The 12,279-nt window shown below is 40.9% G+C and overlaps 1 protein-coding gene across 2 annotated transcripts in view; it reads left to right on the top strand.

Moving 5' to 3' along the window:
* OLFM2 (olfactomedin 2) overlaps positions 1 to 12,279 on the top strand; it is a 976,052-nt gene that overhangs the window by 917,866 nt on the left and 45,907 nt on the right. For both annotated transcript variants that reach the window (XM_085600732.1, XM_085600731.1), the window contains exon 5: positions 7,510 to 7,616. In XM_085600732.1, the coding sequence (XP_085456858.1) occupies positions 7,510 to 7,616 (107 nt within the window). The remainder of the gene's footprint in view (positions 1 to 7,509; positions 7,617 to 12,279) is intronic.

The following is a 12,279-nucleotide window of genomic DNA, read 5'->3' as shown; positions in this document are numbered from 1 at the left end:
CATTCTTTATAATTCAGACACCTTGTAACTGAGCCACCTCTTGCACTTGGAATAATCTTCTCAAGTACCCACCATGTGAGATTATGTGGAGCATGTTGGTGTGTGATATAGTGATCCACTAAGGGTGCCCCTTTTACCTTGCATCGTATCCTGCTCATATGCTGTAAAATCCTCACCTTCACTTTCTGAGTGGTTTGCCCAACATATACACACCCGCAGGGACATCTGATTGCATATATCACGTTGGTACTATTGCAGTTTGTAAAGTGTGAGAGTGTGTAAGTTTTGTTGGCATGTTCAAATGTAGTGCCCACATAACATGACTCACAGGCCTTGCACTGTCCACACTTATGATGTCCGGTTAATGGAGGAAGACCAAAGTGACCTCTAAGGTCCAATGATTTTGGTTCTTCAAAATATGCATTGACCACTGTGTCCTTTATGTTTTTCCCCCTCTTAAAGGCAAAAATGGGGTTCTGTGTGGTCTGGATTTCACTCGCAACCAGGTTCCAGTACTTCTTTACGATCCCTTTTATTTCGTTACTCCTGGTGTTAAACGTGGTGACACAAACCATTTTGTCTGTTTCTTTGGTCTTCTGATGGACTTCCAAAAGTTGTTCCCGGGGGCAATACCAAGCACGTTTCTTGGCTCGTTTAAGTAGACCAGTCGGGTATCCCCTCTCTTTCAGACAGTTAGTTAGTATCTCAGACTCCTTGAAATAGTCTGCTCTTCTCGAACAATTTCTTCTGAGTCTGAGATATTGCCCATACGGGAGGTTATCTCGCAGGCTGCGTGGATGATGCGATTGATATTTTAATAGCGAATTCCTCTCCATCGGTTTGCGGTACAAATCACTATACAAAGAGCCTTCCTCCACTCGGAAGGTGACATCCAAGAAATCTATGGCTTCGTTGTTGCTGTTCATAGTGAATTTGATGTCATCAGATCTCATGTTTAGCCAAGAGAAAAATTCATTCAGACTCTCATTACTTCCAGTCCAGATCATTATGACGTCGTCGATATATCTTTTCCATACCGAGATCGAATTCAGGTATGGATTTGCGTGGGTGTATAGATGTTCCTCCTCATAATGATCCATATAGATGTTCGCCAGGCTCGGCGCATAGGTTGCGCCCATGGCTACGCCTTTGCATTGGAAGTAAAACTGTCTTTTGAAAACAAAAAAATTTTTGTTCATGGCGATCTCGAGTAGGGAAATTAGAAAGTCTGTTGGAATCCAATGGGGTCTTGGTCTGGTGTCTAAGGTCGTTCTGATGACTTGCAGTGCAGTGTCTTGAGGGATCGATGTATAAAGAGATGATACATCGAGCGTAACCAAAATTTGAGTATGTATGTCATACGCTTGGCCTTCCAGTAGTTGGATAATGTGCATTGTGTCCCTAACAAATGATTTTGTCTGGGGAACGAATGGTTGCAAAAAATGATCTATAAATTGGTTTAATGGTTCCAGTATGGAGCCGCAACCAGACACAATTGGCCTGCCAGGTGGTTTGACCAGTTGCTTATGGATCTTCGGCAGCGTATATATTGTTGGTATTCTAGGTTCCTTTTTATTTAAAAAGTCGTGTTCTGATTAACTCAAAAAACCATCAGTAAGGCCTTTCTTGGTGACTCTTGATATCAAAGATATCAGTATTGGAGTAGGGTCTCTCGGAGTCGGTTGGTAACTATCACGTTTCCCAAGTTGGAGTTCCAGTTCTTCCACATAGTCGCCGGTGTTTTGAAGCACAACAGCACCCCCTTTATCCTCTGCCTTGATTATAATGGAGTTATCTTGACTTAGTGAATGAAGTGCTGATTTCTCTTCCTTAGTGATGTTGAACTTTATATATTTCTTCACGTCAAGGGTTTGCAACGTTTCCTGAAGTACAATTTTTTCGTAAGCCAATATTCTCTCGCTCATCAAAGACAGTTTTACTTCCAATGCAAAGGCGTAGCCATGGGCGCAACCTATGCGCCGAGCCTGGCGAACATCTATATGGATCATTATGAGGAGGAACATCTATACACCCACGCAAATCCATACCTGAATTCGATCTCGGTATGGAAAAGATATATCGACGACGTCATAATGATCTGGACTGGAAGTAATGAGAGTCTGAATGAATTTTTCTCTTGGCTAAACATGAGATCTGATGACATCAAATTCACTATGAACAGCAACAACGAAGCCATAGATTTCTTGGATGTCACCTTCCGAGTGGAGGAAGGCTCTTTGTATAGTGATTTGTACCGCAATCCGATGGAGAGGAATTCGCTATTAAAATATCAATCGCACCATCCACGCAGCCTGCGAGATAACCTCCCGTATGGGCAATATCTCAGACTCAGAAGAAACTGTTCGAGAAGAGCAGACTATTTCAAGGAGTCTGAGATACTAACTAACCGTCTGAAAGAGAGGGGATACCCGACTGGTCTACTTAAACGAGCCAAGAAACGTGCTTGGTATTGCCCCCGGGAACAACTTTTGGAAGTCCATCAGAAGACCAAAGAAACAGACAAAATGGTTTGTGTCACCACGTTTAACACCAGGAGTAACGAAATAAAAGGGATCGTAAAGAAGTACTGGAACCTGGTTGCGAGTGAAATCCAGACCACACAGAACCCCATTTTTGCCTTTAAGAGGGGGAAAAACATAAAGGACACAGTGGTCAATGCATATTTTGAAGAACCAAAATCATTGGACCTTAGAGGTCACTTTGGTCTTCCTCCATTAACCGGACATCATAAGTGTGGACAGTGCAAGGCCTGTGAGTCATGTTATGTGGGCACTACATTTGAACATGCCAACAAAACTTACACACTCTCACACTTTACAAACTGCAATAGTACCAACGTGATATATGCAATCAGATGTCCCTGCGGGTGTGTATATGTTGGGCAAACCACTCAGAAAGTGAAGGTGAGGATTTTACAGCATATGAGCAGGATACGATGCAAGGTACAAGGGGCACCCTTAGTGGATCACTATATCACATACCAACATGCTCCACATAATCTCACATGGTGGGTACTTGAGAAGATTATTCCAAGTGCAAGAGGTGGCTCAGTTACAAGGTGTCTGAATTATAAAGAATGTAGATGGATACATCAGCTTGACCTAATAGATCACAGGTTGAACGAGATGGAGGAGACAACAAAGCAGATGGGGCAACTATAATCTGGCTCTGGTCAGTATATGCAATTGTGTGCTTGGTAATATATGCTAATGAATTTACATTTTTCACCATGTATATAAATGTATAAATTTCAATGAGTACATATCTGACAGTATAAGATTGTTGTGTGACCAACTACTTTTATGAAGCCATGCTGGATACTGTAATTACAATCGTAACATGACCGAATCGTTGTATTACCTGAATCTATAAAAATTGCCTTTAATGTATAAACAACATTTGTCAATTATCGCCAGGCAAGAATGTGAGATATTTGACACCATATCCATGGCGAGATTATTCCTCCTAAACATACACACAGCCCCTAGAATGTGACCACCGGTTGTACATATACAATTGCCTTCAATGTATGAACAACATTTGTTAATTATCGCTTGATAAGAATGTGATTTATATGACACAGTATCCATGACGAGATTATTCTTTTTAAGCACACACACAGCCCCTAGAGCGTGACCACCAGTTGCGCATATACGCTAAATACTATAGCTAATTCTTGCCTAATTGGCGAATAAGCGCATAAGGATAGACGGTATGGAGATATAGTCTCAATGTGTTTCCTCTCTGGCGGACTAGTGAGTTCACTTCAGAACAGTGCCCGCCTAATGCAACAACAGTGTAGCTGACGAAGGCTATATAAGAATATTCATTTTGGGCGTGCAGAGTTGCCATGACGATAAGCACGTGAAGGCGTATTTTGACGTCGCATCGTAGCACTAGCCAATAGATGCAGCGATACATCCAACACAACACTTGGGTGTCGCGCTAGCGCATGCCGATTGACGGGGGTCGCTTTAGTGCCTTTAGTTACCTTGGGGAGCTCAGAGTCGTGCTCAATTCAAGTAATGACTATACAATTAACGAGGAGGAGGCAAGGTTAAAAACCTTGTATATGTAACTGTTGTCATGACAACGATCACGTGAAGACGTGAATAGGCGTCGTTTCCTAGCAACAGCAAATTGACGTAGTGATGCATGCGCAATGGAGGGTACATATTCAATGCCTGTTCCGAACGCGTCTTTCGTAGCCGCGGACGAGCTGAGACGTGTTGCAAGCCGTTTAACCACTTGGACTCAGGTAATCCCAAGAATTAGAGTATTTCTAGAACACGGTAACTTTGATAGTATCAAGCCAAGTCCAAAAAGCGTATACTTAACTCAGTAACTTTATTTGGCAGATCGAGGGTAACAGCGCTTTGAGTGACGATTATCTCGCCTCAGTAGAGCTTTATGAGGTAAGCTCTCCTGCAACTATTTTAAGAGTGCTATGTAAATGAAGGTTAGTTGGATACAAGTTTGATTCCTTATATCAATCGTATCCCCTTAATTTTAATGGCTTTTAGATTGGATCGTCTTGGACCATTATCAAGCAAAAGCAATAGATACCTTATAAACCTCGTGACAGAGTTACAATCACGACGTTCATCGTTGAGGTGAGCTCCAAGTGCTACGAATATTGTTTGAAACTATATTAATAATTCTTCAAAACTTTTGAAGTTTGTTGAGTAGGAATTCTGAATCTATTCCACTCATTTATAGATACATTCAATCACTACCTGCGGAAAGGATTGAATACCCCGCCCAGATTTTAGGTGAGTGAGACATCACCTTAAAATTACCCTTGATTGGTAATTTTTCAGTTTTTTGTGACACTTCTGACCTTAAGTTAATTTACTTCCCACAGGCCATCTTTTTGTTACTTGTGTCCTGATGAAGACCCGCACCGACTTATCAGTAGTGCGACAATAGGGTTAAAACGTCGACAATTTCCCTGGACCAGCCTTTAGAGTCTGCCCTAACTATTGAATTGTCTCAGGGGGCTCGACTATTATGAACTTTGGTTTTGCTGGCCAATAGCATCATTATATCTATGTTTGTACTATTACACTGTGTGTATGTTGTTTTGCACTTATTTCACTGAGCACTAAGTTCTATCTTGGTTATTATTTGTTATGTCTTTGTATTATGATGGCCCTTGCAAATGATTTTTTGATGACAAATTTCATAAATGAATGAACTCATATAAGGATATTGAGGTCTGTTTGTTTTTGTGTCACTGTTGATTCATTCAGATATTCTGCTGCATATCCAGTTGGATATGGTTTTACCCGACAGAACTATTGTAATTTTGATATAAATCTGCCCAGGTTCTGAGGGATACTGGGTTACCCCATTGCTTTTCGAATGCTTTGGAGTCAGAGCAGGAGTTTCAGACTTTAGAAACTCCGTGCTTTGTACATGGACTCTGGTGATTTCTCGGGCCGCACACAGGTGCAGCATTGATCTTTTTGGACGCACCTTGGCGATGCGTGTGTTTTTCAGCCACACGGCACTTTTACAGCAGGAAAAACGGAGCTGGTAGGACAATGCGTGGATTTTCACCAGTAAAGTCAGCAAAACAACCTCCAAGGGCCCAGAAACAGGATTAGGCACCGCAAGGCAGGTCAGAACTCCCAGCAGTGGAGTCCAAGGTGAAATACTTGTGTCCCTGAGACATCTTAACAGGAGCAAAGCTTTACATTAAGCCCTTGGAGAATCTTCCCAAGCAGGTTTCACAGCAAAGTCAAGACTTTGAACCCCTTATGGCAGAAGAAGCCCACTGCAGGCCAACCCAGCAAAACAACACACAGCAAAGGGGCAGTGCTCCACCTCACAGCTTTTGAGCTCTTCTCCTCGGCAGAGGTTCCTCTTGATCCAGAAGTGTTCTAAAATCCTGAGGTCAGTCCCAATACTAATGCTACTTTTTCCTTTGAAGTCAGCGCACAATTAAAATTCTCTACTCCATACAAGAACCAGTTCTGTCCTTTCCTGGCCAGGTACACTACAGGAGGTTAAGGCAGTATTGTGCAGGTCAGCCACAGCCTATTCGGATGCTAGTGAAAACTCCTCCCACTGCTCTGGCCCAAGATGACCTATAAGCATAGGCAGGGCACACCTCAGCGCCCTTTGTGTGAGCATCTGGAGTGAATGCACAGATAAGCCCCTGTCAATCTAAAACCAGATGTTGATTCCACAGACAGGCAGAGGTACAAGATGTTTAAACAAGAAAATGCCTATTTTCTAAAAGTGGTATTATCAAACACACAATTTGAAAACCACCTTCACTAAAAGATGTATTTTCAAGTTCTGAGCTCAGGGAGCCAAACTCCAAATCTCTGTCTCTCCCCAATTGAAACTTACACTTGTGAAATGTTACAAGAAATCTCCAATGATCACTTATGGGAAAAACAGCCTTTCAATTGTGAAAAACGAAATTGGCATTTCACTTACAGGACATGTAAAACACACCAGCACATGTCCTACCTTTCACATACACTGCACCCTGCCCATGGGGGTACTTTGGGCCTAACTTAGACGTGACTTATATGTAAGAAAATGTAAGGTTAGGAACTGGCATGTGGGTCCACTTGCCAAGAGTCATGGCAGTTAAAAACTGTGCACGCAGACACTGCAGTGGCTGGTATGAGACACATTTGGAAGGCTACTTGTGTGGGTGGCACAATCAGTGCTGCAGACCTACTAATAGCATTTGATTTACAGGCCCTGGGCACACACACTGCACTTTACTAGGGACTGACCAGTAATTCAAATATGCTATTCATAGAGAATCTATCAGAATTACAATTTACACCAGGAGAACTTTCACTTTTGCAATTATCAGTGGTGGCAAAGTGCCCAACGCATCTAAACCAGCAAAAACTAAATCCAGCACACAGTCAACAATACAGGAGGTAGAGGCAAAAGCAAAAAGCCATTTAGTTGGAGTTTAGGAATAAGTGCTACTTAGAGCTCCAGTAAGCAGCCAAATTGAAGAATGATGCTCCATATAATTTATTAATATCATATTGTTTTGTTTCTTTATTGGTTTTTAAACATCTGTACTTTATTATTATCATTACAGTTTGTCAGAATAGACAAGAATACTAGTAGGAAATCAAATTGTTAATTGAAAGCAAAATTCAGTTTATATATTGAGCGCCAGATTTGTATTATGGTACGCTGAACCCCCTCCCAATACACACTTCACTTAAGTACTTGGTATTTGTAGATCTTTTGCAAGGGTTTGTAAACATGTTCAAAAAGTGGCAATTCACCTACTGAGAATATCAGATTTATAAGGAATTTTCATCCCCTCAAGTATTTTGTGACAAGACAAGGATTAACCCAAAAAATACAATATAATATTTTAAATAGAATGTATGCAAGGGATTGTTTGCTTACTAGTAGTGGTGAATTATGTATGCCTTTCCTCTTAATTAACATCCATTGTGTTATTTTAGTCTAACCAGTTTTGTTTGCTTCTTGTAGGATGTGGGAAACTCACAGGTGTCAGTAACCCCATAACTATCCGAGCATCAGGGTCCAGATTTGGTGCCTGGATGACAGACACCATGGCCCCTAGTTCTGACAACCGGGTAAGCGCTTAACAAGATTTTGAATCCGTACAGAAAATGATGAATGCTTAAAAGGCTTGTTTTTAGTAGTTTATAAAGACATTATTGTAAGACATGTAATCTAGAGTGTTTGTTGCTAAAACACATAGCAGATTAAACCCATTTACATCAGTCACAAGCAATGGTACATCATAGTTTTCGTCTGAACCTATGCCCCATCCAAGTGATGAGCAAACTGCGTTGGCAGTTTGAATTTTACTTTGTGCATTCTTTTCAGTAAGTTGCATATATTTTGAAGTTTAAAAAAAAATTGATAAAAGCTGCACAACATGTCTTGCTCAAAGTGGAGTCTAAAATGAGTTCATTCTGAATATGTCATTGCTAAGCATTATCCTTGATCTAGAAAAAGGTTATACTGTAAATTCCTATCTCAAACATTTATATTTTTTTGTATGTTTTTTTCCCAACAGAAAAATAATAAAGGTTCCCTAGATGGGGTTCTTAAGATTGTTTTGCTCATATGTAACTAAAAAACAAGCATTGGCATAGCCAATAGGTCTCGCTTTTGGGACCTTAGAAGTATTTAGTTATGCAACTGTTTTATGGCTAAACAGGTCCCAAAGGCGAGACCTATTGGCTATGCCAATGCTTGTTTTCTTATAATCGCGGCACCGGTGCTTTACTTTTAGCATTAAAAGTAAAGCGCGAGTGCCGCGATTATAGCAAACGTAAAGAAATAGATGTTTGTTTCTATTTCTTTACTTTTGCTATAATCGCGGCACCGGCACTTTACTTTTAACATTAAAAGTAAAGCGTGGGTGCCGCAATTATAGCAAAAGTAAAGAAATAGATATTTGTTTCTATTTCTTTACTTTTGCTAGTGCCAGTGTTGCTTTGGGCCTTAAAGCAATGACCAAAGGACAGAGAAAAAATACGCAAAAGAGACACTTGATTTGGGCATCAGAGAGATGTCAGGGAGGTGGTGATGAGAGGTGGGAGAGAGAGTGATTGTGTGAGATGGAAGCCCATGTTGTTAACAAAGGGCAGAAAAGACAGCTTTCTTGTAGGCGTGCAGTTATTGCTAAAGCTCCAAAACTCATTGATTTCCTTTTCTTTGATTGGTGGACCTTTTATTAGTTGCCTGAGAGGTAAGAGGGAATTAATGTCTCTTTAAATTACCATAACGCATGAATAAAGATAGTCATGCAATAAAGCCTAGACTATTATATTAGATGGAGTTAAAGGGTTTTACTACAGAATCAGAAACAAGCTGATATGGATGAGTCTTAAAAAGCATATTATAAAAATATAAAATGACAATAATAAATTTGAATTTCTGAATGAAATTAAATCTACACAATTGAAAGCTAAATCTAAACACCAAAAACTTAGTAGCGGCCATGTAGAAAATGAGAAAGAGAATCTGAAAACAGTATTGCAGAATTCGATCCTCCTGCCTAGTCAGTATCTCTGATACAATATAACTTATCCTATGTTGTAATTACTCAGGAAATCCTGATCAAGCTAAGGGAGTCAAGGGACAGGTGTCAGCATAACGGAGTATTTCGTAAAAGTACTCCAAGTCTAAAGAGTATAGCATGAAGCCACACCGTGAGAGGAATAGCATAAGAGGTCTGCTCCTCGTGAAATCTAAGGGTCTCTGCTCTCTAGCTAACAATGCAACTCCTATTATGACACAAAGTATTCAACGTAACCGGTGTCATATTCTCCAGTACATTTCCATTTCCCCTGTAGAATTTGGCAACATTGAGCTCTTCTCCCACACCTTCAGTGGGGGACAGTCGATAGTCCTTGAACAGCCCTTCTCTGCAATGAGAAGTGGTCTCCCACTTCTTAAACACGTCTTCTTCTTGCCAAACGGTTCCTCCCGTAACTTACTATTGCCACAAATAAACAATGCCTTTCACTAATTTACAAAGCCTTATCTCTGCACCTGGAGAGTAAAGAACATGCAAGCAAACCAATTCTCACATAAAAGTTAAACATTGAATCCCAGGAACATGAGGACTGTAATAATGCTAAGGGCCTTATTACGAGTCTGGCAGTCTATGAACCGCCAGACCTGCGGGGGCGCACCGGCGGTCCAACCGCTGTACTATAAGTTTGGCTGTCAGACCACCGCAACTGCCGGGGAACTGCCAGGCAGTCAGGGGTCCAGAATATCATGGTGGTGCTGCTGCGGCACCACCATGCATAATTTGAGTTTTCCCACCATCAGCTTACATGGCGTTCTGCATTGCCATGTAAAAGCTGGCAGTGGGGAAACAAAGGAGGCCCTACAAGCCCCTCTTGCCCCATGCATGTAGGTGCATGCAGGGGGGCACATGTTGTGCCCCACCTGTGTGCAAGCACCCCCCAGTTCCAGCAGTGCATGGACTTTTCAGTCCATTCTGTGGTGGAAAGTGCTTTGGCGGTCATTGAGCCTTTTTACTGCACCACCGCCAGACTGCCACACTGCCTGCCCACAAGACAATGATTTCTATTCTAATCTGGAAGACGGGCAGCGTTTGGGTTTGGCGGTGCAGGAGTGGGGCGGTGATGAACCGTCCCACTCCGCACCGCCTAACTCATAAAAAGGCTTAAAGTTAGCACAGCAGTTAAAGTGCACTTAATATTTTGAGTATGGGTGAACGCACATTCACAATTAGTACATATGGAATACCAGGTGGAATAAAATCATGACTACATATAACAGTGTGTTACATCTTAAAACAATTGTATAACTATGAACAAGAACCACATTTTTACTAAAATGCTCAATATAAGTATGCAAGGTTTTTATCTTGGAGCATTTCAGAAATACATTTGAAATCCCATGTTTATTAAAATGATAGGCCAAACAAAATAATATAAATGGCAATAGTCAACGCAAATAAGTGACGTTGAAGGGTGGAACCAAATTAAGCTGCTCCATTATTGTTAGTGAAACAGGTGCAGAACACTTTTTCTCAAGAGCCTAAGTGGCCTACTGCATCACAATTATGTGTTACTTTAAAAAGTGGGCATAGGGGATCATTTTCCTTGACCGCATTAGGGCAGTTGGCATTCTTGCTTCAAAAAGCGAGGTTACATGTGGGAGCACATTTTTTCAGAAAGGGACAGAGCTTGTTTCAAAATTGAAGTGATGGCCAGCCATGGTGGGGAAGGAGTGAAAAAAAAGAGGAGATAGTCTTCTTCTCAGGGCTAAATCCATTATTAGTGCAGCAGGTGGACTCGCATTGGGCCCCACAGCACCCCAATTAAGGGAAGTAGTGTTTTTGGTCAATTCTGTTACTGTTTAATGCCGTTGCTCGTTTTTTTAAGTCTAACATTTGGTGTGGATTACTAGCTACAGAAAAGCCTCCTTGAAATTATCTCATGATCATCACCTTCATCGATTAGCCCTGCAGCTCCTCCCCAAATCCATGCCATAAAGTTTAGCTGTGTCTATAATTTCGAACCATTTTGCTTAAGGGGCTGGGAGCACAAAGTTGAAAGCCCTATGATGTGCTTCTAATTTTTTTATTGACATTATCTTGTTTTCCGGACCTGAGTTCAGCGTCTGTCCTTTGTCTTGATCCATTAACCTGAATATTTACAATGCTATCTTGTTTATGATGGCCAAACATTTTAGAACATGTTTATAAACAGATATATCACTTACAGTTCGTACTAAGGAATTTACTCCACTTTTCAAATAAATTGCAATAGCTTTATGGCATACATTTCCTTATGTTGGTCGCGGTTGACATTGAAATATGAATACATCAGGGCGAGGAGCGGTTGAGGCATATAGGGGCTTAACCACATGGTCAGAAGGAGAGCCTTCTTCTGTCCATCTCCAGAAAATTCCCACCAGATAATCATAACATTCATTCTGGGAAGAGAGAATTTCTGCCGACGCTTATTTCAGTATGTCTGCAGGCAAGCGTGCAGAAACTGTAATGATATGTTTCATTTATATGTGTTATTGAATGCTTCAAGATCTGGTCTCCTAGCCCTGTCAATCAAATGTACAGTTAAGTATGATTTTTAAAATATGAGCAAGAAGATTATAGTGGAATGCCTTTATTTCATTTCCTTATTGTGAGCTTCCTCCTTTTAGTTCTCCCCCAAACCAGTGAGCCTTCGGCTCGGGCCTTTAACGCTGCAGCGGGCCTTTAATAGCCTGTCGGGCTATAAGGCTATATTAGTAGCAGTATATTTAAAGCTCTTTACGTATTACTTTTAGAATTATTGTTCGTACAATCCTTATAATGTTGTTAAAATTCATGTTTGAGAACCATTAAAGCAAATACTAACATAAAATAATTACAAAAACAATCATATGAACAATACAAACACATTACATCAAACAGTAATAATTATAATCATCATCATTAATGGCACTCATTGTAGTAACTTCTGAATCATAAAAGGGTGAGTCATCTCGGACAGTATAGGCACAGATATCCTGCAGAAAACTCTTTGAGTGTGCCTTCTTTCTGTCTAGGGATAATTGCAGAGATTCCTTCCCTGATTCTGGGCGGTATCCACGCACAAAAAAACAGTGATTATGAGTTTTCTCCCTGGAATGAGGAATAATCACAGGGACTCAGAGATATCAGCTTTTTTCCTGTCTGGGGAGAAGAATTCTGACATTTTCCACCTGGTCCGAGCTAAGAAAACGGGTCAGCAGCAGGGC

This window comes from Triturus cristatus, chromosome 4_2 (assembly GCF_964204655.1).
Source record: "Triturus cristatus chromosome 4_2, aTriCri1.1, whole genome shotgun sequence".
NCBI lineage: Eukaryota > Metazoa > Chordata > Amphibia > Caudata > Salamandridae > Triturus > Triturus cristatus.
This window is presented reverse-complemented; position numbering and strand designations above follow the sequence as displayed.